Raw genomic sequence first — 25,688 nt, 5'->3', positions numbered from 1 at the left:
CAGGAAAAATCCGCAGGACTTTAAGAGTCGTTTCGTCACTGTGGATAAAACATGGATACATTACTATACTCCTGAGACCAAACAACAATCTAAACAATGGGTTACCAAGGGAGAATCTGCAATAAAAAAGGTGAAGACCAGTCCTTTGGCCGGAAAGTTATTGCGATTGTCTTTTGGGATTCGCAAGGGATAGTCCTCATCGACTATCTGGAAAAGGGTAAAACTATTACAGGAGCATATTATTCATCGTTACTGAACCGTCTGAAAACCAAGCTGCAAGAAAACTGAAAACCAAGCTGCAAGAAAACGCCGGCGATTGGACCGTAAAAAAGTCCTTTTCCATCACGACAATGCACCAGCACACACCACAGCAGTTGCGGTAGCAAAATTATTGGAAATAGGATTCTAACTCGTTTTACATCCCCCATATCTCCATACTTGGCTCCCTCGGACTACTATTTGTTCCCCAATTTGAAGAAATGGCTTCCGGGGCAAAGATGTTATTCAAACGAGGAGGTAACTGCAGCAACTAATAGCTAGTTTGCAGACTTAGACAATTCCCATTATACAGAAGGGATCAACAAATTAGAACAGCGTTGGACGAAGTGTATAAGTCTAAAAGGAGACTATGTTGAAAAATAAAAAAGGTTTACTCCAAACACGTAAGTAGTTTTTATTTTTGCACGAACTTTCCAAACGCCCCTCGTATGCTGTCTGTGGGAGGAATCGGAAACTTTGCGCGTGCCCTCACGAATTCATACCGAACGTTTCGAATTAGCAACATTGCTGTTGGATAAAAAAAAGGCGTTCTTTTCTGGACGACCTACTCACACGAACACAGGTAACTTCCACGGAAACCCTCCTGTGAAATGACCGAAATTCTGAGGCCTGTTTGGACTAACATATTTGGAAAGAAAATGGTGCTGACTGACTGCCTGGCGTTCCACAGAACGCGTTCAGTTGGGTATCCGCTGACAGGGATGCGTCTAATGTCAGAAGGAAGAGCAGCAACACCTACGGGTCAATCTTGTCACTTTACCTCGGCGTATTCAATATCTATCAGCAGAAAATAAGTCACATGCTCAATATATTGCATTCAGTAATTGATTTACATTAATACCTGTCTCGTCTCTTGACTATATTTTGGATGTACAGTGCTTCATTCACAGAAACGGCAATCTGCAAGCTAACGAGTCACTTTACACGAAACGAGAAAAAGAACATAGCAACCGGTGAGCGCAAAGAAACGTTTCGTAAATATTAAAGATTAGGCAACCAATATAAAGAAGTACTACGTAAGTATATACTGCTTGAAATACGAAAAGAGAACGTCATGCAAGAAAACTGCCTTCATCCCGTACCGTAAACGCTACGCTTAACTGTCAGGAATACGGCAAACGTGACAGCACCCGGACAGTTACGACTTGCTTCTAGTGGCGAGCATTTGCTGAATGCGACTTCTGCCGCCGCCGGCAGACCTGTTCCTAGCGAAAGCAAGCATGCGTAGTGAGTACTTCATGCAACGAAGATGTTATGGTGGTAGCAAAATACGGAGCTCAGTTACTTGTATATCAAAACGTCAGTGGTTGACATTAATACAGACTATGTAAATTATCGCACAGTTTAAAACAAATTAACAGCTGTTAAGCACTTCATACCGATAAAGTATTTATTAATGCCGAAAAACCTAAATTACAACAGTTAGTATAATGGACAAATACTTACTGGAAATCGTCAGTGCTACCATTCTAGGTTAATCCAGGAAACCGGCAAAAAAAAAATTTGAAGTTGTCATACGATTTCGCGACACATCGGTATGAAATTCTCATATATTCAATGAATGCGTAGGCTTGAAGTTCTTACTCATACAGTTCTATACGTAGGAATACAATAGCAGAAAGTTCAAGCAAAGTGCCGTCAGGCCCCTTACTGCAGGAAACTATCATATGAATACAGCAGCATTCAAAAGAAGTGTTTCGAGCCGCCGCAGTGGCCGAGAAGTTCTAGGCGCTTCAGTCCGGATCCGCGCAGCTGCTACGGTCGCAGGTTCGAATCCTGCCTCGGGCATGGATGTGTGATGTCCTTAGGTTAGTTAGATTTAAGTAGTTCTAAGTTCTAGGGGACTGATGACCTCAGATGTTACGTCCCATAGTGCTTACAGCTATTTGAACCATTTTTGAAGTGTTTCGTGCCAAATGCAAAGACCGCCCTGAAGTGACCGGCATGTGCTGCAATCCGCGTCCGGGCCGCAAGAGTTAGCTTTCCTTTGTTTTCATAAATCACTTAAGGAATATCGGCGCTGGGGTGGTTTGTTTGAAAAGAACACGCCCAATTTCTTTTCCCATTGTTGGCCAAGTCGTCACTTTGAATGCGACGCTTAATTCCTATTTTATTTTCTTCTCCCGTGTACGAAAAATAAGAAGCATTAGTTACAAAACGTCTAAATAGACTAACGAGAACAGTGCCTTTGCACTGTTCCCAAATACTAGAGGGAAGTTATCTACTTATCCGCACCGACCTGCTACTGTCAGTACTCAAGAAGGTCTACGGCAATTTTCAGTTTCTTATCATTTTACTTTATCGTCCATTTCTGAATCAGTGTATTGAAAGCCGACAATACTACAGAGTGAGTCAAAAAGGACATTCCAGCAACGGTCGCAGGTTCGAATCCTGCCTCGGGCATGGATGTGTGTGATGTCCTTAGGTTAGTTAGGTTTAAGTAGTTCTAAGTTTTAGGGGACTGATGACCTCAGAAATTAGGTCTCATAGTGCTCAGAGCCATTTGAACCATTTTTGAACCAAAGTTGTGTAGTCCTTTTTGACACACCCTGTATAGTTCTCGAAATGCATCCCGAGACCGTCACAAAACTTTATTGCTAAATGGCACTTAATTATTATACCTTCAGAAACCACAGATCTCATATAAAACGTTTTCCACTACACACCAGGTCCATTACAGCCTGGTTGATTGGACACACATGGAATAAAGGGAAGTGGGCTGGCGAGTTGTGAAACCTAGAACTGCACGACGTGTAGCGCAACACTGGCTGTGTCGTAACAGGACCGAACCTCGTGAGTGTGGAACAAGTAACGCGAACAGCTCGTGAGATAGAGCTATCCGTTAGGGATGGCACACTACAGTTCCTGTGAAAACACCGATAAGCTCTTACTTTACGGCACGGTTTGCTATAATGGAAGGACTGCTCCTCTATTTTGTGCGCGAGGTTTTCCAAATCTGCCTGCGCCATCGCCAATTATTTTCGCTAGAGCAGCACGATCCACAAGGGAACGGACTCCTTCACACCTAACAGCGTACACTGTCTATGCGTCTGAGAGGAGCTGTGGTGCAGTGAACGTCACTCAGGTGTTTACTCAATCACGATGAAATATTTCACTTTCGTCACTTCAGGGGGACACTAACATAGGTTCTGTCCAGTGTTGTGGAATGTCCCTTGTTATTCGAATTTGAGACTATCTTTAGGTAGCTTGCAAACAGCACTGAAATATCCTAAAATGAGTAATGAGATGCGGCATTAACTACCTTGGCAATATTTAATCCTCCACTACAAAAATATTTGCGATGAATTCAACCTCAAATTATCCACAAAGCTCTACTAGCGTCAATATTCTTTCTCGGAGGACTGGCAAGTGACTGATTATTCCGACGACCTTCTCACCACTATTACCGTTATTTATCCTTTTAAACAGATTGCCGCACTCTCGTTTGTGCCGCATAAAAAATATGTAGCTACTTCAAAACTCATTCGTACCAAGAGACGTTCAATAAAAACAGCTCCTATCGCCTTAGTCGTGAGCATCTGACCCCTTCTTACCCATTCCTACAGACAGCGTGATTCTAAGCTGTTCAATTCATCTACGCCCGGAACCGTTTACGATACAGTATCACAATTCTATTTTCCCTCACACGAACTGTGCGAAATTCCTCAGTTAAATGTCGGTTAGTCTCTTCTCAAACATATATTAATTACAGAGATATCGCTATTATCTTCGGTTTTTCAAATGGAGCTATACTAGTTTCTGCTGCTATTATTGTAGTTCTAAAACAGAAGTGAGACGAATACAACGACGTTTCACTCTTCAAAATCCGATTCGTCTTTCTGGAGAAATTACAGCATTCGGAATTTATGATTTATCTGTTTTGAACGGTTTGACGCAGCTCAAGATAGTCTAAGTGGAATATGGGGAAAAGTTTAATTTAAAACGGATACTGATTACATTTGGCTGCATCTGGATGGATCGACACACCAACTAGAAGGCAAAGGATTGGCATATAAGCGTAATAGTTCTGCTCTTGTTTCTGCCAAGGCCTTTAAGGAAAGGAAAACCTCAAACACTGAATGGATTTGTAAAACAAGAGTTGGAAATGTTAAATAATAGCTTCGCTTCATGAGTTTAATGTCAGGATGCACGCGTTGGAAAACTGAAACAGCAACAAGAAAGGAAATCACAAAACAATGTGGTCATATGCACTTCATCAAGGCTTCGAAATGCCCACTGATTTCTGCAATACAGGTTTTCAGCCACTAGCACAATGAGCTCTGGACAGGCTGAAGAGATTCCATCGATATTATTTCACATGTTGCAAGAATAGGGTGTTTTAAATCCTCTTGGTTCAGTGGGGCTTGTGCAAAAATTTCATTTTTGAGTTTACGTCACATCAGGTGAATGTGTGGGCCAACTGATAAAGTCTTCACGTTCTGCTATGCGACCGTGAAGGAAATGGCTGAGCCCTTTCCTAGCCACGAGCGAGTAGTGAGCTAGCCATCGTACTGGCGCAACACACATACACGTACTTCACGTGGCACTTTCTCTATGTAGGCTGGGATCACTTCGGTAAAAAATTGTACATACTTCTACTCGATACGCTTTCTTCAATGAATTACGGGGGACAATCACGTAATCTCAAATAATCTCGCACCACACGTTCACACTCCACTGTCTCTGACGTTCAACCTGCCTCATCCAGTGTATTCTCAGCGGCCTAATAATACATATTTCTTACATTCAGCTTTTTATTATTTGTAAAGGTTCTGACGAAAGAAATTATTGTCCAGATGTCGCAACAAAACCGAGCGACAGAATACCACACATCTTCTACAATGGCGCTGGTTAACATTTTGGTGGAGTGAGTGACACATGATACGGATTGAAGCTGTTTGCACACAAGATGCGAACAACAATGTGTTCACTTACTCCAGTCATTCGCAATTTCTCAGGAGCTAATATGTGGATTATGAGCAACAGCTGCCAGAACAACATCTATTTCGAATGAGCTGTTCGAGAATTTGCGACGTAATAACTGCTTCATTCGATGACGGGCGTCGAATGTGAAAGCTGCACAATATTTCAATGAAACGGCTGCTAGCCATCTTCATGTGCTTGGTGACGTGTCGCTGCAGTGGCTCGCCAATATATGCGCTGGCTAGCCAGAAAAGCGTAGGCGCCAAGGAATGGGGCTGTGACGTCACAGTAGCCGGATCATAGATCACAGCAACATCCAGGGCCCCCTTGGCCACGTCTTCGAATGCGCGACGCGGGAAAAGCGTGGCCGCAAATTGCAGACCAGCGCGTGCGGGCAGTGTGCTGGCGCTAAATTTTAAGGCTGGAGCCACACGAGCGGAGTGTCTCCTCCAACAGCAGACGGACTCTTTCTTATATATCGCAGCCGGACACTGAATTGGCTCTCTTTTCCTAATTGCTCATAGTTTACACGCTACTCCGAAAATAAGAAAACATCGCGCGTCTTTCGAAAAGTTTACACTGAAAAATGTTGTCGCTGGCCAATTTACGTTTGGTTCATTTTAGGTAATACTTTACTGTGTACGAATTGTAGCTAACACATGGCAACTGTTTTTAACACTGGGACGAGAGCCATATCTCTTTCCAGTCCCGAGTAACAAAGGGTATGTATTGGCGTTTGGCCGCAACTCTCCACGTCGCGCCACACTCAAGTTTATGGCCACTCGTTATACAGAGTTGTGCTTAGTGTTTCTTTTTTGGATAGTGCTCACAGCTACACTTTAACAGTGCATTAACAGGTTTTTCATTGCAATATTAGGAGTGGACATCCACAGATCCAAGGGCAAAGTTACTCTATGTGATCAAACGTATCCGGACACCTGGCTAAAACTGATTTACAAGTTCGTGGCGCCCTCCATCGGTAATGCTGGAATTCAATATGGTGTTGGCCCACCCTTGGCCGTGATGACAGCTTCCACTCTCGAAGGCATACATTCAATCAGGTGCTGGAAGGTTTCATGGGGAATGGCAGCCCATTCTTCACGGAAGGCTGCACTGCGGAGAGGTATCGACGTCGGTCGACGTCGATAAGGCCTGGCATGAAGTCGGCGTTCCAAAACATCCCAAAGGCGTTCTATAGGTATCAGGTCAGGACGCTATCAGAGGGATGTTATTGTCGTGTAAGCACTCCGCCACAGGCCGTGCATTATGAACAGGCGCTCGATCGTGTTGAAAGATGGAATCGCCATCCCCGAATTGTTCTTCAACAGGGGGAAGAAAGAATGTGCTTAAAACATCAATGTAGGCCTGTGCTGTGATAGGCCACGCAAAACAACAACGGGTGCAAGCCCCCTCCATGGAAAAACACGACCGCACCATAACACCAACGCCTCCGAATTTTACTGTTGGCACTAAACACGCTGGCAGATGACGTTCACCGGGCATTCGTCACACCCACACCCTGCCATCGGATCGCCACATTGTGTACCGTGATTTGTCACTCCACACGACGACTTTCCACTGTTCAATCGTCCGATTTTTACGCTCCTTATGCCAAGCGAGGCGTCGTTTGGCATTTACCAGCGTGTTGTATGGCTTATCAGCAGCCACTCGACCATGAAATCCAACTCACCTCCCGCCTACTGTCACAATACTTGCAGTGGATCCTGATGCAGTTTGGAATTCCTGTGTGATGGTCTGGACAGATGTCTGCCTATTACACATTACGACCCTCTTCAACTGTCGGCGGTCTCTGTCAGTTAACAGAGGACGTCGGCCTGTACGCTTTTGTGCTGCACGTGTCCCTTCACGTTTCCACTTCACTATCACATCGGAAAAAGTGGACCTAGGAACGTTTAGGAGTGTGGAAATCTCGCGTACAGACATATGATACAAATGACACCCAATCATCTGACCACGTTCGAAGTCCGTGAGTTCCGCATAGCACCCCATTCTGCTCTCTCACTGGGGTCGCTGATATGGAGTACCTGGCAGTAGGTCGCAGCACAATGCAACTAATATGAAAAACGTATGTTTTTGAGGGTGTCTGCATACTTTTGATCACATAGTGTATTAGTTTCCCTATTATTTTACACGAAACACCAGCGTACTGTTGTTTTCGTTACACGTCACAAAAACATGTAAAATGCATATGAAAGATCGAGAGAGTTTTAAATTACTCACAAAGGTAGCACGTTATTCTTACCAATTTCAGGATTTATTTTACAATTGCAGTTCATGGAGGGGCGTTACTAGTCTAGCACCGGAAGTGATATGGAAAGGCCGGCCGTGGTGGCCGAGCGGTTCTAGGCGCTTCAGTCCGGAACCGCGCGACTGCTTCGGTCGCAGGTTCGAATCCTGCCTCGGGCATGGATGTGTGTGATGTCCTTAGGTTAGTTAGGTTTAAGTAGTTCTAAGTTCTAGGGGACTGATGACCTCAGATGTTAAGTCCCATAGTGCTCAGAGCCATTTGAACCATTTTTTGATATGGAGAGGAAATGAAACACATTTTTCTGTTTTCCTGTACGTCGATTCTCTACTTGAGAGCGAAAAATGTGAGCTGTGAGCAACGTCAGACCGCAAGAGAAACGAAGGGAAATTAAACGTCGACACGCAAAATCATACGGAATCTATACGTGTTATAGGCGATCCTTCGATCTTGTTCCTGAGACTCGAGCGTCTCCAGCACGTGCGCTGCGGCCTTAGGATCGGAGCGCTCGCGTCAGCAGCATGACGCCAAACAGCTGCTGCCCGGAAGCACACGACGCTCCTCGTTGCGTCGTCTCAAGCGGCTATCAGCGAAATGTGACTCTGTGACTCACACAACCTGTGAAGGTCCGCCGATAACGATGCAGACATTCCCCAGTACGAGACGAGTGTAAGACTGAAGCGACATCTTTTCTCAAATGAAACTATATGTTTTCAGAGACCTTTTTAACTCTCGAACTTCTGCGATGTAAATATGCAGACTGAAACGACGAATGAAATTTTGTCCACGGTCAGGATTCGAACCCGGTCTCCTGCTCACTGGGCAGATGCACTAACCACTAAGCCACCCTGGCACAAAGAATCTGCACATCTACACCAACTACCCTAGCACGCCCCCGTCCTCAATCCAAATTCCTATTCACGCCTCAACCCATTTGGTATTCCCCCTAAATACAGGGTGAACACGGGAGACGGACGGTTTTGAACTGCGTAGTACTGAGGGCGCGGTGGTGGGAGGTGGTCGTGATGGGGATAGTTCTGCCATTTCATTTACTCAGTCACTATGGAGCAGAGGGACTTGCAACGTCGAGTGTTTGTCTATGATAGTTTCGTGAAAAGTGGTGAATCTATTATTGCTACACAGCGATTGTTTCGTGCGCGGTTTAAAGTCGGTCGACATAGAGCTGTTCCGAGCCGTAACACAATCCTCAGATGGGTAGAAAACTTCAGATCAACTGGAAACATATTGGATAAGAAGCATCCCGGCCCGAGACGCAGAGTAACGACACTAGAAAATGTTGAAAGGGTAAGGCAAGAAGCAGTCTGAAGCCCAGGACGGTCAGCTAGACACGAATTTTGCATAAAGAATTAAAATTCCATCCCTACAAAATGCTCATTGTCCAACAACTTAAGGAAACTGATTTTGCTGTATGAGAAGACTTCGCTTACAGAATCCAAGTGATTTTGGAATCGAATGAAAATGAAATTTAATTGATGAGCGATGAAGCTCATTTTCATTTAAACGGGACCGTGAATAAGCAGAACCTACATTACTGGGCTCCAGAGCATTCACACCTTATCCACCAGCGTCCTCTAAATTCAGAAAAAGTAACAGTCTGGTGTATTTTGGCTCTTTTGGCATTGTTGGACCTTATTTTTTTTAAAAGAGAACGGGGCCACAGTTACTGTTAATTCGGTTCGTTACATTCGTATGCTTGAAACATTCTTGAAACCAAAACTAAGAAGACGACGAATCCCTTTAAAATGCGTTTGGTTCCAGCAGGATGCGGCAACATCGCACACCGCATACACTTCAATGATAGTTCTTAGACGCATGTTTCCTGGCCGGATTATCTCACGTTCTGGCAAAGTTCCTTGGCCTACCAGGTCTCCCGACTTGTCAGTATGACTTTTTTCTGTGGGGGGTATCTTAAGAACTGTGTCTATAACCACAAACCACGAAATTTGGACGAGTTGAAGAATGCAGTCATTCAAGAAATTGCTGTCACCCCTGCAGAGATTTAAGTCCATGTGATGGACGATTTTGAGAAGAGACTTGAGTCCTGCATTCGAAATGATGGGACATCACCTTGACGACATTATTTTTCCCAAATAACTTTGTTAACTAAAATGGCAAAAAAAGGGCTTTGATTTTGTGTAAATAAACATGCATTAAAGTTGGCTGAGTAATATTTCATTAAAAACTGTCCGTCTCCCCTCTGTCACCCTGTACAATGTTGTTACAGTTTATTTAGGTGGAATACCAACTGGGTTCAGGCGAGAATGGAAATTTCGATTGATGAGGGAGGCGTGCTTGGGTAGTGGTTAGGACATCTGCGTAGTGAGCAGGAGACCCGTGTTCGAAACCAGGCCTTGGTATAAGTTTTCATTTGTCGTTTCAGCCTGCATATATACATGACATCTTTTCGTTTGATTATCGATCGAGAATGTCGAGCGCTTATATCAGCACTCACTGCTATCTGTGATCTTTGCCGAAGACAACTGCTAGCCGGAAATGCTCACACGACGCGTCGCTTCGACCAACTATCAGTGGAACACCACACTATGATTCATCCTGCCTGTAAAGGTCTAGCAGTGGCGAGACAAAACAGCATACGAATGAAAACTACTAAAAATCTGGCGATTTTTTGTTTCTTAATCGGAGAGAGTGTTGTTCCAACGTATCAGTCAGACTACATGTAGCAATGCAGATAAACGTCTGATTCATCCCGGCCGTAACAACAATCCACAAAGTCCTAACATTCGATATCTGCTTTCACTAACCATATTTGTGTGTGGCATCATTTCGTACTACTTTTTCGACACCTAGAAAGTAAAGTGCAAGGACCCGAGCAGTTCCGTGAAATAATCCGTACGTGACGCCGTTTGACATGACCAGCGCCAAAAGAGAAACTCGAGTGCGCGCCATCGAGGTAAAGCAGAGCCACGTTTATTACGTGACACAGATGGAAATACTACAAGTAACTTTCTTTTCCAAGACTGTAGCGTCTCGTGTTTCCAACAACGCTAATGGCATAGAAAGGCCGTCACCCTACAGCACTGATAGTTTTCTACGTGGATCGATGAACTTTTACAATTTCCCTCGGAGACAAATTTCAGGAATCATGAGCTATCTGCATATTCAGTTCATAAACATATCCCCCAGAACGTAGATCGTATGTACAGTGTTTCCCACTTTTTGCTTTGACTGACAGAATGTCTCGAATGTTCTTTCATCCTCGTGTACTTGCTTTTCTTCATCCAATGGTAAGACATGTCGCCCAAGACCTGATGTCGCAATTACCTTATGTGAATAGTGGTCGACTCACTGCAGTTGCATTTAATACTTTGGCACTAAGTGCACAGTTTGTCTACAGACGAAATCTCGTATACCACTGTCGATGTGTGACAAAAGAAAACTACATAATGGAAGACTTACCGGAAGAGAATAAAATGGATCATTATACACAACGAATTGCGTTAAGTCGTGAGTATTTACAACATAAAGTGCCAAAATAGTATGACTTCCTGCATAACAGCGGGCTGGTCCACCTCTGGAACTCAATACCGATGCGATTCAGTGGGGCACTGATTCTACAAGTCCATGGCTAAGTTTCCGGTGGTATGTGGCAACAGATGTCACTGCACAGGTCGCGTAATTTCTGTGAGCCGCGTGTCGGTGGTTTGTGGGCATGGAGTTGGTGCATCATAGCGTCCCAGACGCGATCCCTCATGTTCAGATTAAGCGAATTTGGTGGCCTGAACGTCAAGATGAGTCCACTATCTTGCTCCTAAAAACAACAATAGCGTGGTTCCAGTGTTGTAACATGACACACTATCCTGTTAGAAGATACCACTGCGCCATCTGGGAAGACATCAAGCGTGAAAGGATGCAGGCAGTTCGCAATAATGTTCGCTTAGCCCACAGTTGTCATGAGGCCTTCGATTATTACCGCAGACTCCTTGGCAGCTCAGGCGAGTGTCCCCTATAGCATAATACTGCCCCTGACAGCTTCCGTCCGGGGCGCGGTGCACCTTTCGAAGGTGCCGTTTGCCTGGGATGACAAGGTGTCGCCGGCCGCTGTGACTGAGCGGTTCTAGGCGCTTCAGTCCGGAACCGCGCTGCTGCTACGGTCGCAGCTTCGAATCCTGCCTCGGGCATGGAGGTATGTGATGTCCTTAGGTTAGTTAGGTTTAAGTAGTTCTAAGTCTAGGGGACTATGACCTCAGATGTTAAGTCCCATAGTGCTTAGAGCCATTTGAACCATTTGACAAGGTGTCCGGAGACGACTGTCGACCTGGTGTAACAATAAACGTGAATTATTCAATTACCTTTCACTGATGCTCACGGCTGTAACAGGCTTCACCATTTCCGAGATATTCTTCCAAAGAGCCGAGCCAAGAGTACAGGGGATGGATAAAAATATGGAAACGCCAAAAATATTACACATTATAATGCTTAATATGGTGTAGGAAACTCATTGGCATTGAAAACAGATTCCAGTCGTGGATAAATACACGTACTGTAGGGTGTTTAATAAGAGAATCTATCTGCAAAGTAGTGGCAATTCCAGATAACGAGGATAGAGGTGGATACCGATCATGCACCCTTCTCTCCAAAGTAGGCCGTAAATTCTCAATAATATCGTGATCTGGTGACGGTCGTGGCCCGGAAAACTACGACAATTCTTCCCACAAAACCAGTACTAGACGCTGCAAGCTGTGTCAGTCGGGGACCTGTTTTCTTGGAACGCAGCATCACCATTGGGAAACTTTCATTGTACCTTGTGATAGACCTGATAAACCAAAATGCTCACATAATCCTTGGCAGTAACGAACTTTGGAGAGTAACCATGAACCCGCGAAATATCACGATGTGACAGCCCAAATCACCGAACTCTCACCTCGTTTCGCTCTCGGGACCTAAAGTCGGCCAGGAGTTGGAAACAGTATGAAACAAGACTCATTTGCCCAAATGGCTTTCTTCCATTGCTCCATACTTCACGTTTATGGCTCTGGCACCACATTTTCCTGTTATGGGCATTTGTATCACTGATGAGTAGTTCTGAACAGGGTTCGCGAGTGCGACATCCAGTTCTGATGTGACTTTTGCAGCCGTCGTCCCTTCATTTTTCGCCACAATCCTCTTTAATGACCGTCAATCACGATCACTCCACATACACGTTTTCGTCCGCACTGTAACATCGTGGATGATGTTTTTCTGCTTTCCTCGTAACTCTGTCTGTTGCGCTTCCACGACTAAACCGCTGAACCGATTTTTATGAAATCTGGTATGCACATAGCATGGTTGCTGAGGAATAACACAGGCTACTTTAGAAAGCATGAGGTAAAAGAAATTTACTAATTTGAAGGATATAACGCGTAATAAGTAGATCTACTTTCTCTCTCAAAAAGCTATTTACTGTGTGACTTTTTAACGTTACCATATTTGTGAAAATGTTCCACACAGTACCATTCAATATAATGAATACAATGCTTAAATGATCTTCAACGCGTTTAATTCATATCTCGATACTCATGTTAGTCACAAGTGCGTCGCATTTTAGCCACCAAGTGTCACGTGTATCTTACAGCTTCTGAGACACCTGAGTACTTGCAGCAAAGGCGTCATATAAACGCTGTATGATAAACAGAAAGACATCGTGCCTTCGTGTGTAGAACGTGCGAGACTTTTAGCGAGGCTGCATTTGATTATGATATGCGATCGCAGCCGCGGGTAACACGGGAGGGCAGCTAACGTTATTGCATGTATAAATATTATAAAATTTGCGCTGCATCGAACTAATTTTCTTTCTTCGTCCGTTTGTTTCAGAAACTTCAGATCTGATTTTAGCGTTGTCACCATTACTCATCATAACAAAAATACTGATGTGCATGAACACCTCATGGTCAGCCGGCCAGTGTGGCCGAGCGGTTCTAGGCTGGAACCGCACGACCGCTACGGTCGCAGGTTCGAATCCTGCCTCGGGCATGGATGTGTGTGATGTCCTTAGGTTAGCTAGGTTTAAGTAGTTTTAAGTTCTAGGGGACTGATGACCTCAGATGTTAAGTCCCATAGTGCTTAGAGCCATTTGAACCATTTTTGTACTTCATGGTCTTGTGGTCCACTCGACACGTTACCGCCAACATTTGTGCCGGACACAGAACCTCCGTGGCATTATGTGCATTTGTATTTCAGTATAGCATGTTACAAGGGAGAAGAGTCCCTCGCCCACTCCATAGCTTTTTTAAGCCAAAAAGTGTTTCAGTACCCAATTTACAGGAATTACCCATCGACGCAGACAGGAGTAGAGTTTGGAAAAATGTTAATTAAAAAATTCCTCCCAAAGACGTTAAATCGACTTGGTTGAAAGTAATCTATGGGAAGTTATTATGTGAAGATACCCACAGCTGTCTGCATGCACTGCTCGGCTATATTGTGCTTACCTGGACGGAGAGGAGAGTGAGGGCAGCTAACGTTACTGCATGTACAATAGCTTACTTACCCACCATAACTGACATGCAAGCACAGCCGCAGGTAACAGTTAGTACTGTAAAAATCTTATACACTGGTCCTCTTGAAACATTGATCACTCTGGCTACCTTTATTACGGAAGCACCGACCATATGAGCACCAACAACTGCCTATGATCGAATTCACTTAGCTCCGACACAATGCACTCACAACTACAAAAAACACTGTTCTGACCACGACTGACACTTGCCACGTTATGAGGTGCCGTTTGTGGTCAAATACTTGAGCGCAACCCGCAGGCTCGGGATTTACATTCAAGCACGCATATCTCGCTGTGTTTTTATATTTTTGTCCAACCTCTGTACCTGCCCTTTGTAATAGTCGCTTATGCCAACGGATTGTCACCCGTATAGCCGCTAGAACGATTCCTCACTAATCTGTGATACGCCTACGTACTTTCTTTATCATGTCAGATGCACGCAGTGCCACCAGGCGCAATTCGGCCTCGCTGTGGGCAGTAATCATTATTTTGGCCCATAATTTTAGTTATCAGTAAATGGTGGCGGGATTAGTTGGCAGTAGATATGAAGACCAGATAAAGCGGACTGCTTGTTAGTAGTAGAGGGCTGCACCGAGCTAAGCATGAAAGCACGCCTGATGCGGGGTCATGGGGTCAGAAGAAAATGGTGCGTAGAAAGTAGTTATTGGAGTATCAACCACTGGAAGAAAACTCAATCTGTACATTAGCGTACCACCGGCACATTCCGAGTTTTGAAGTTACTTGGCCGGCCAGAGTGGCCGAGCGGTTCTAGGCGCTACAGTCTGTAACCGCGCGACCGCTACGGTCGCAGGTTCGAATCCTGCCTCGGGCATGGATGTGTGTGATGTCCTTAGGTTAGTTAGGTTTAAGTAGTTCTAAGTTCTAGGGGACTGATGACCTGAGACGTTAAGTCCCATAGTGCTCAGAGCCATTTTTGTAGTTACTTGATTAACTATATTGCAATACTAAAATTATAAAGTGAAGCCTGGTGACGGTCCGCAGGTCTCTTAAACAGCACCAAAGAAACATCCGAGCTTAACGGCCCCATACAAAGAACGAACCACCATCAATGCTTCCACTTCATGGGAACTGCGGAGACGTTTGGGGTTTAATCCAGCTCACTGGCACACATCACACACCAGGGACTGCATTCTGCCATCTCCGCCGCCCATTACTGGGCAAATCGCGGTAACTATTGTTTTTTTTTTTTTTTCACTACCTGGATTAGAACCAGACGCTTCAGGTTGAGCGCTAGCGTACTAACGGGAGTTACTGGTCTCGGCTACAGAAGCGAGTTTCATACGGTATGATCCTCTACACTGCACGCAGAAACAGAATAGTTACCTGCAGGATGTGTGGCCACCTCTTTAAGTGAATACAAATAAAACGTCACCATTAGCCGTCGCCAGTCACCAAATCACTTGCCGTACCCTGTGGCCACCGTAACCTACGGCGGCGTCGATTGGCTCAGGGCAATGTTCATCACGCATTTTTTAGGGTTACACGAGATGAACAGCAGGCCTGATGCTATGACAAGCTGCGGGATATCGTTGACGATACAAACTGGCGATAGTAATCACTACCTCAGGAAATTTCTAAGAATGTGAAAGTTCTCATTAAGCACTGAGTAACGAATGCGTATCTCGTCTTACTTGCCACATCAGCCAGATATATCTCACTACACGCACACAGAGTTCGTCTACCGTATGTGTCCTCATTAACTCGTTACCAGTGAGCTTTCGCTAGCAATATGACACAATCAAAGCAGTCGAGACTGATCCCATTTCATAATGTTTTGCATCACTGACAAAATAGTCTTCCACAGTATTTAATCATAATGATACAGAGCTTTCAGTTTGTTTATACCAGCTTATGTGGGCAAGTCAACCGCCACTGCATTTTCGTAGAAACTAAAATGGAGGTATCTTTGGATTGGTCTCAGACTAATATGGCTCTAAGTTAAGTACATTCCATTTTAATAGTGAATATAGAAAGTTAAAAAGTGTAGTGCAGAACTGTTCCCAATGGCACCGACATACCACAGGAACAGGCGCCAGACTAAAAATGGCTCTGAGCACTATGGGACTTAACATCTGAGGTCATCAGTGCCCTAGAACTTAGCTTTACTTAAACCTAACTAACTTAAGGTGATCACACACTTCCATGCCCGAGGCAGGATTCGAACCTGCGACCATAGCGGTCGCGCGATTCCAGACTGAAGGCGCCAGACTAGAGGCGTTTCTTTTAGACATCCTACATCAAGTAAGGCAAAAGGTAGAATTCGTTCCTAGAATTGAAAAAAGAACTGACAGAAGTTAATACACCGTCAGAGAACAACGTATACCTAATTGAAGTGAAAAGTCTGTCTCAAGGAGACAGCTCTCTAAATGTTTCAGAACCATCTACGTTCTCACCTCGAGGACACAATATGACAAGATCTGACAAAAGAAAACTCTGACACAACTCTCACGAAAATAACAAGTGATTTAAAAGGAGAGTACAATACTGTAGAATCTATAACTGTTTAGGAGGTTGCCTTTGTCACCCCCTGCTGCAGAAGTGGCTCCGTAGCAAAAGACCCATTTGAATACTCTTATTGACTCAAGGACGTTGTCAGTTATGATGGCAGTGAATAGGGACAGATTACAATTAGTTCGAGGAACAAGAGTCAGCTGTTCATTGCACAGGTTGACGAGAGAAGTCATCATCGTAGAAACTAAATAAGATTGTCTACTCCATGTATTACAAACAATTGCGTTTACACTCAGCACTACATAGCCCACAAAACGCAAGAGCTCTCAGGAGAAACGATCCTGTTGTTAGAAAAAAAAGGCTGTCTGTGTTCATTATGCTTACTGACTTATAACTCAAACTTTTGACATGTCTGAAAGAAAAACACCAGAAAACTGTGATTAGAAATTCGGTGCAAGGCAGGACTTTCATTATCATCATTTGAGTCTCAGTTTCAATTTTGACTCAAGCAACTGTTCGCTGGATAGTTGCACCCACGTTACTTGAGGTTTTAAACATAAAAAATACGTCAGCAGCAGATTTATATCACGGTATTTGGTACTTAACTGCAGTCAGCAACAGGTGACAAAAACTGAAATTGTCGGGCAGCAGCCGTCTGCTGCAAGCCTGCTTAACTTTGATGCCTACACATTACAACATCCTGGTACCAGATTGCATCACGGAAAATCTTTCCATGACACATGACGAGCATTTAAAATACCAAAAAGTGAGACTTTTTTCAAAAATGCCGTTAGGAATACCTCACACATCAGAGACCGACCAAACCACGAAAACTTTTACCTTCTACAAATTTATGCTCAAAAAATTCCAACTTGCACAATTCAGCGCAGAAAAGTATTCGATTTGAGTGGTTAATTTTAAATAAGTTCTAACATGATAAAATCTTTAGGGGACGTGACATTAGTCTAGTTGAAAAATGCTGAAACGTTCTACATCTACATGGATACTCTGCAAATCACATTTAAGTAGCTGGCAGGGGTTCATCGAACCATCTTCACAATTCTCTGTTATTCCAATCTCGTATAGCGCGCGGAAAGAATGAACACCTATATCTTTCTGTACGAGTTCTGATTGCCCTTATTTTATCGTGGTGATCGTTCCGCCCTATGTAGGTCGGTGTCAACAAAATATTTTCGCATTCGGAGGAGAAAGTTGGTGATTGGAATTTCGTGAGAAGATTCCGTCGCAACGAAAAATGGCTTTCTTTTAATGATTTCCAGCCCAAATCCTGTATCATTTCTGTGACACTCTCTCCCATATTTCGCGATAATAGAAAACATGCTGCCTTTCTTTGAACTTTTTCGATGTCCTTCGTCAGTCCTATCTGGTAAGGATCCCACACCGCGCAGCAGTATTCTTAGTGTAGGCGGTCTCCTTAGTAGGTCTGTTACGTTTTCTAAGTGTCCTGCCAATAAAACGCAGCCTTTGGTTAGCCTTCCCCACAACATTTTATGTGTTCTTTCCAATTTAGGTTGTTCGTAATTGTAATACCAAGGTATTTAGTTGAATTTACGGCTTTTAGATTAGACTGATTTATCGTGTGAAAGTTTAACGAGTTCCTTTTAGTACTCATGTGGATGACCTGACACTTTTCGTTATTTAGGGTCAACTGCCCCCCATGAACCATGGACCTTGCCGCTGGTGGGGAGGCTTGCGTGCCTCAGCGATACAGATGGCCGTACCGTAGGTGCAACCACAACGGAGGGGTATCTGTTGAGAGGCCAGACAAACATGTGGTTCCTGAAGAGGGGCAGCAGCCTTTTCAGTAGTTGCAGGGGCAACAGTCTGGATGATTGACTGATCTGGCCTTGTAACATTAACCAAAACGGCCTTGCTGTGCTGGTACTGCGAACGGCTGAAAGCAAGGGGAAACTACAGCCGTAATTTTTCCCGAGGACATGCAGCTCTACTGTTTGATTAAATGATGATGGCGTCCTCTTGGGTAAAATATTCCGGAGGTAAAATAGTCCCCCATTCGGATCTCCGGGCGGGGACTACTCAGGAGGACGTCGTTATCAGGAGAAAGAAAACTGGCGTCCTACGGATCGGAGCGTGGAATGTCAGATCCCTTAATCGGGCAGGTAGGTTAGAAAATTTAAAAAGGGAAATGGATAGGTTAAAATTAGATATAGTGGGAATTAGTGAAGTTCGGTGGCAGGAGGAACAAGACTTTTGGTCAGGTGATTACAGGGTTATAAATACAAAATCAAATAGGGGTAATGCAGGAGTAGGTTTAATAATGAATAAAAAAATAGGAGTGCGGGTTAGCTACTACAAACAGCATAGTGAACGCATTATTGTGGCCAAGATAGACACAAAGCCCATGCCTACTACAGTAGTACAAGTTTATATGCCAACTACCTCTGCAGATGATGAAGAAATAGATGAAATGTATGACGAGATAAAAGAAATTATTCAGGTAGTGAAAGGAGACGAAAATTTAATAGTCATGGGTGACTGGAATTCGTCAGTAGGAAAAGGGAGAGAAGGAAACATAGTAGGTGAATATGGATTGGGGGGAAGGAATGAAAGAGGAAGCCGCCTTGTAGAATTTTGCACAGAGCATAACTTAATCATAGCCAACACTTGGTTCAAGAACCATAAAAGAAGGCTGTATACCTGGAAGAATCCTGGAGATACTAGTAGGTATCAGATAGATTATATAATGGTAAGACAGAGATTTAGGAACCAGGTTTTAAATTGTAAGACATTTCCTGGGGCAGATGTGGATTCTGACCACAATCTATTGGTTATGAACTGCAGATTGAAACTGAAGAAACTGCAAAAAGGTGGGAATTTAAGGAGATGGGACCTGGATAAACTGAAAGAACCAGAGGTTGTAGAGAGTTTCAGGGAGAGCATAAGGGAACAATTGACAGGAATGGGGGAAAGAAATACAGTAGAAGAAGAATGGGTAGCTCTGAGGGATGAAGTAGTGAAGGCAGCAGAGGATCAAGTAGGTAAAAAGACGAGGGCTAATAGAAATCCTTGGGTAACAGAAGAAATATTGAATTTAATTGATGAAAGGAGAAAATATAAAAATGCAGTAAATGAAGCAGGCAAAAAGGAATACAGACGTCTCAAAAATGATATCGACAGGAAGTGCAAAATGGCTAAGCAGGGATGGCTAGAGGACAAATGTAAGGATGTAGAGGCTTGTCTCATTAGGGGTAAGATAGATACTGCCTACAGGAAAATTAAAGAGACCTTTGGAGAGAAGAGAACCACTTGTATGAATATCAAGAGCTCAGATGGCAACCCAGTTCTAAGCAAAGAAGGGAAGGCAGAAAGGTGGAAGGAGTATATAGAGGGTTTATACAAGGGCGATGTACTTGAGGACAATATTATGGAAATGGAAGAGGATGTAGATGAAGACGAAATGGGAGATAAGATACTGCGTGAAGAGTTTGACAGAGCACTGAAAGACCTGAGTCGAAACAAGGCCCCGGGAGTAGACAACATTCCATTTGAACTACTGATGGCCTCGGGAGAGCCAGTCATGACAAAACTCTACCATCTGGTGAGCACGATGTATGAGACAGGCAAAATACCCTCAGACTTCAAGAAGAATATAATAATTCCAATCCCAAAGAAAGCAGGTGCTGACAGATGTGAAAATTACCGAACTATCAGTTTAATAAGTCACAGCTGCAAAATACTAACGCGAATTCTTTACAGACGGATGGAAAAACTGGTAGAAGCCGACCTCGGGGAAGATCAGTTTGGATTCCGTAGAAATGTTGGAACACGTGAGGCAATACTGACCTTACGACTTATCTTAGAAGAAAGATTAAGAAAAGGCAAACCTACGTTTCTAGCATTTGTAGACTTAGAGAAAGCTTTTGACAATGTTAACTGGAATACTCTCTTTCAAATTCTGAAGGTGGCAGGGGTAAAATACAGGGAGCGAAAGGCTATTTACAGTTTGTACAGAAACCAGATGGCAGTTATAAGAGTCGAGGGGCATGAAAGGGAAGCAGTGATTGGGAAAGGAGTAAGACAGGGTTGTAGCCTCTCCCCGATGTTATTCAATCTGTATATTGAGCAAGCAGTAAAGGAAACAAAAGAAAAATTCGGAGTAGGTATTAAAATTCATGGAGAAGAAGTAAAAACTTTGAGGTTCGCCGATGACATTGTAATTCTGTCAGAGACAGCAAAGGACTTGGAAGAGCAGTTGAACGGAATGGACAGTGTCTTGAAAGGAGGATATAAGATGAACATCAACAAAAGCAAAACGAGGATAATGGAATGTAGTCAAATTAAGTCGGGTGATGCTGAGGGAATTAGATTAGGAAATGAGACACTTAAAGTAGTAAAGGAGTTTTGCTATTTAGGGAGTAAAATAACCGATGATGGTCGAAGTAGAGAGGATATAAAATGTAGACTGGCAATGGCAAGGAAAGCGTTTCTCAAGAAGAGGAAATTGTTAACATCGAGTATAGATTTAAGTGTCAGGAAGTCGTTTCTGAAAGTATTTGTATGGAGTGTAGCCATGTATGGAAGTGAAACATGGACGATAACTAGTTTGGACAAGAAGAGAATAGAAGCTTTCGAAATGTGGTGCTACAGAAGAATGCTGAAGATAAGGTGGGTAGATCACGTAACTAATGAGGAGGTATTGAATAGGATTGGGGAGAAGAGAAGTTTGTGGCACAACTTGACTAGAAGAAGGGATCGGTTGGTAGGACATGTTTTGAGGCATGAAGGGATCACAAATTTAGCATTGGAGGGCAGTGTGGAGGGTAAAAATCGTAGAGGGAGACCAAGAGATGAATACACTAAGCAGATTCAGAAGGATGTAGGTTGCAGTAGATACTGGGAGATGAAGAAGCTTGCACAGGATAGAGTAGCATGGAGAGCTGCATCAAACCAGTCTCAGGACTGAAGACCACAACAACAACAACAACAGGGTCAACTGACACTTTTCGCACCATTCAGATATTTTTTCTACATCATTTTGCAGTTTGTTTTGATCAACCTTGTGAGAGTGCTTCATTTATATACTCCAGTCACTTCGAACTTGGATACATATTTTCAACAAAACAGCAACGGAAACTAAGCGGAAAAAGAAGTGCGCTATCGGAACCTTCCTGAAGTCAATGTTTCAAAAAACCAACCGTCCACTCTTAAGTGGGAAAGCGAACGCGATGCATTAAGAAGCGAAATGCCAAGAGTTGACCTACGAGACGGAAGACGAGCGGCCGAATCCAGTTCATTGTTGGGCCTCAGCCAAGATTAAATTATAGACTCAAAGAGGGTGGAAAACTGCTAGCAACTTTTTAGCTATGAGTTCTACCTCTATAGACATATTCTGCAAGCCGTCTAGAGCGTGGTGGAGGGTACCTTATACATTTCCTTTCCTGCTCCAGTCGCAAATAGAGCGAGGGAAAAACGTCTGTCTGTGTGCCTCCGTACTAGTCCAGATTTCTCGGTCTTGTCTTCGTGGTCCTAACGCGAAATTTATGATGGCGGGTGTAGAATCGTTCTCCAGTCAGCTTCAAAGTCCGGTTCTCGAAATTTCCCTCCATTACACTAGTGCTCAAGTGCGTAGCGTCTAAAAGTTTATCGGAGGAGAAAATAAACCGAGGCTTCCTACATCAAAATATGGCCATTTTATTCAATTCACACTGACACGTAACTTCTTGTGGTCATGCAATGAAATAATGGAACAGGTAAGACTTTTCTTACACGAGAAGCTAACAGCAAAATTTATATTCAAGTATTTAGAAGCCAGACTCAAAACACAGCCTCTCTATTGGTTCACATGTTCCTAATATTAACAAGGAATCGAAACTGAGAAAGAAACAGCGGATGGAGATACGCGAGGCCGTTAAGGCGATTCAGAATCAAACGGGATTAGCTGTAAGGAACTGTCGTTAACAAATACTGCAAGGGAGTGACGAAAACGTAATTTAGTGGGCACAGTAACGTAAAACACCAAAATCATCCTATCTCAACCAGAAGCTGAAGTGGAAGCAAACAAAGAGTGGCAGCCAATTCAACAAAAATCAATTTAATCTGCCCACATTCGGTAAAATAAAGCTTTCGCCCGAAGAAAAATTACTTCTTTTGTAGACGACATCCGAATACATAATTTATACTGGAATTGGCCACTGACGATTTTGCGAGTCTGAAGACTCGGTAAACCATCCTATGTAGGTAGTAACTGATGGCCAATATTCCTAGCAACTAACAATGAATATATTACGACAGAATTCATTTCAACTAACAATGAAGATAATGCGAAACAATTAATTATTTTTTTCTATACTAATGGATTACTTTTAGATAGAAGTGAGCACATTGCACGCAGTAATAAAGACACGAAGGAATATTTTTTTGTCGAAGTGTGTCCCTGGCCAGTTGTAGGAGACTCATACTAGACACAACCGAGTCATTTCATGCCGTACAGTGATCAGTAAAAGATTTAGCACATGTTGCTTCGCGTAATGGGAAGATGCCAGGATGTAATTTACTTGTTGCATAATACGTAAATCATACTGGCATGTGGAGAGGAAAGTATGAAAATAATGTTTTTAAAATTTCGCAACAGGTTTTCCGTAACAACCACGGAAACACTTCTGCCGGCTACGTTGGAAAAAATCCTAAATTTAACCGACGTCTGGATCATTACCTCGTTCCTTCTGTCTTCAGATATGAAATGAAAATCGGACACCAGCAGTCTCATCAGCAATTCACTGACAGATCCGCAGCGAAACACTAAAAACGCTGTCCATAAATAGACAGGCGTGAACTTTTCTGACAAATGGATTGTCATCACTCGTGCAACATTTCAGAAATGGAAATCTCTATCGCTGTCTTTCAGGTAGACGAAAAATGGTACAGACGCTGCGACTTTTGTCGAACGTTAATCAATTTTTAGCATAAATTTTCAACAGAAACATTGTAAAGGTAGTTGTACACCATAGTCGGCGTTCTACACAGTGTGCACTTGACACGAGGCACGGTCAATTATAACGGTACACTTCGACAGTGAGGGCTGCGTGGCGCGCGCACCTGCGTCTTTTGGAAGCGACGCTTCCCGGTGACAGCGGCGGCTGTTGAGGGGCGGGAGGCTGCGCCGGGGGCGGCTGCAGCTGATAGCCGGCGTAGGGCAGCGGCGGCAGCGGGGGCGGCACGGCCCCCGAGGCGGCGGCGGCTGCCGCGGCGGCAGCAGCTGCCGCGCTGTACGAGTACATGGCGCGCACACGCACTCGCACTCGCGTATCACTAACATACGATACGACACAATCACGCGTTACGACTGGCCGCCGACGCGGCCGCGCTCACACTGGGGAAGGGTCGGGCAGCTGCCCGAGGCGCGACGCCCGCAGCAACGCTGCCAACCTTCCGCAACAATACGCCACGCCGGCCACCCGCACGCCCGCCAACCTGACTCCGGCGTTGCTGCCAACTACACGAGCGGCCAGAAGGCGCGCTGTCGCTGCGCTGCGCTTCCAGTCGACTTCCTGAAGCCTCTAGCACCAAAGTAAAGCTTTTGTATTCTTGTGCGATTACTGACACAGGGAAATTCCTCATCGCACCCCCCTCAGATTTAGTGGTAGAATGGCACAGTGGATGGCCCGTCAAAAACTGAACATAAATCAAGTATGAAAGCACGAATAAACAGTACCGAAATGTGGAACAAGAAGCGATACTGAAACAGCGAACGGCCCACGCTCAAGATGTGTCACATCGAGCAAATCTGAAGAGCCACCACGTCGTAGTTATGTGGTCACGGTCTTGGACAGTGAAGGGGGCCGTGTTCATATCTCCCTCCTGTCCTTTTTTTTTTTCTTTTTTGTTGACGTGTTTGTTCGCTGCTTTTAAATTTGTGTCTGTGTCGTGGTGTACGTCCGTTTGCAGCAGCGAGGTGTAAGGAAGAGATCTCCAGACATACGTACCTCCAATTTGTTCTACATAAGAACCACATGTTTTGAGTCTTGCGCTCCGTTGGGAATGTTTTGACTCTTGAATTCCTATGTTGTAACATCGGTCCCACCCGTTTATTTGCTATTTTCATTTCTGTGAGAAGTTTTCGTGGCATCTCATCTGCTCTCGCTATTCATCACATTTACTTGTGACGGTAACATATTCTTACCATATGGCTCATATTCTATAACCAGTGTGTAGTATAATTGCCAAGACTACAGAAGAGAACAGACAAGTCAATGGCCGGACAGGAAGTTCATAATTTTGTGGAGAGAGAGAGAGAGAGAGAGAGAGAGAGAGAGAGAGAGAGAAAAGGGACTTCAGTGAGACTTGAACACGGATGTCCCGCTTTGCAGTCCAACACCGTGAACCTAACGAAGTATGCCGCGTGGCGTTAGTCGCGTGGTCTGCAGCACCTTGCCACGGTTGCCCCCCCCCCCCCCCCCCCTCCCCGTCGGAGGTTCGAGTCCACCCTCCGGCATCGGTGTGTGTGTGTGTTGTCCTTAGCGTAAGTCAGATTAGGCAGTGTGTAAGCTTAGGGACCGATGACCTCAGCAGTTTGGTCCCACAGGAACTTACCACCACTCAACGAAGTATACGCTGAAAACTCACGTCTGTTCATTTCCCATTTCTGTTCTCTCTCTCTCTCTCTCTCTCTCTCTCTCTCTCTCTCTCTCTCTCTCTGTGTGTGTGTGTGTGTGTGTGTGTGTGTGTGTGTGTGTGTGTGTGTGTAAGAGAGAGAGAGAGAGAGAGAGAGAGAGAGAGAATTTATGGCCAAGCAAACTCACTATTCTCGATTTTATGCACATATCTGAGCGCATAAATTAATCAACAATTACTGCCCAAAAGCAGTTTTCAATCTTTTTATATCTTTTCTGCAGCCTTGGAAGAGGACTCCAAATCATGAAGCTACAAGGAAGAAGGAGTAAGCATAAACGGATCTTACTTGAACCACCTTCGATCTGTGGGTGACAACATTGTTTTGTTTGCTTCGAATCCAGGCAAACTTCAGCAAAAGGTTTAGTAAGTGAACAAAGCAAAGAAGGCCCACGGATTAATTACAATTAAGATTAAATAATTTACAATCAGTATCCCGATAGAAAATAGCATAAGATTAATGACGAAGTCACAGAAACAGTTGACAACTTTTCATATTTAGGACAACTGAAAACAACAAGCGGGCGAGCACTTCATAACTGAAAACAACAAGCGGGCGAGCACTTCATAAAGGAACAACCAAGA

General features: G+C 44.1%; 1 protein-coding gene across 4 annotated transcripts in view; it reads right to left on the bottom strand.

Moving 5' to 3' along the window:
• Positions 1 to 25,688, bottom strand: part of LOC126088561 (aryl hydrocarbon receptor nuclear translocator homolog) — a 541,269-nt gene that overhangs the window by 466,927 nt on the left and 48,654 nt on the right. For 2 of the 4 annotated variants that reach the window (XM_049906745.1, XM_049906746.1), the window contains exon 1: positions 23,532 to 23,744. The exons of the other annotated variants lie outside the window; for them this stretch is intronic. In XM_049906745.1, coding sequence (XP_049762702.1) covers positions 23,532 to 23,713 — 182 coding nt within the window. In that variant the 5' untranslated portion in view covers positions 23,714 to 23,744. Of the gene's footprint in view, positions 1 to 23,531; positions 23,745 to 25,688 lie in introns of those variants that run through there. 4 annotated transcript variants of the gene reach the window in all.

This window comes from Schistocerca cancellata, chromosome 6 (genome assembly GCF_023864275.1).
Source record: "Schistocerca cancellata isolate TAMUIC-IGC-003103 chromosome 6, iqSchCanc2.1, whole genome shotgun sequence".
NCBI classification, from domain to species: Eukaryota; Metazoa; Arthropoda; class Insecta; order Orthoptera; family Acrididae; genus Schistocerca; species Schistocerca cancellata.
The sequence above is the reverse complement of the archived record's forward strand: the minus strand, read 5'-3'. Positions and strand labels throughout refer to the sequence as shown.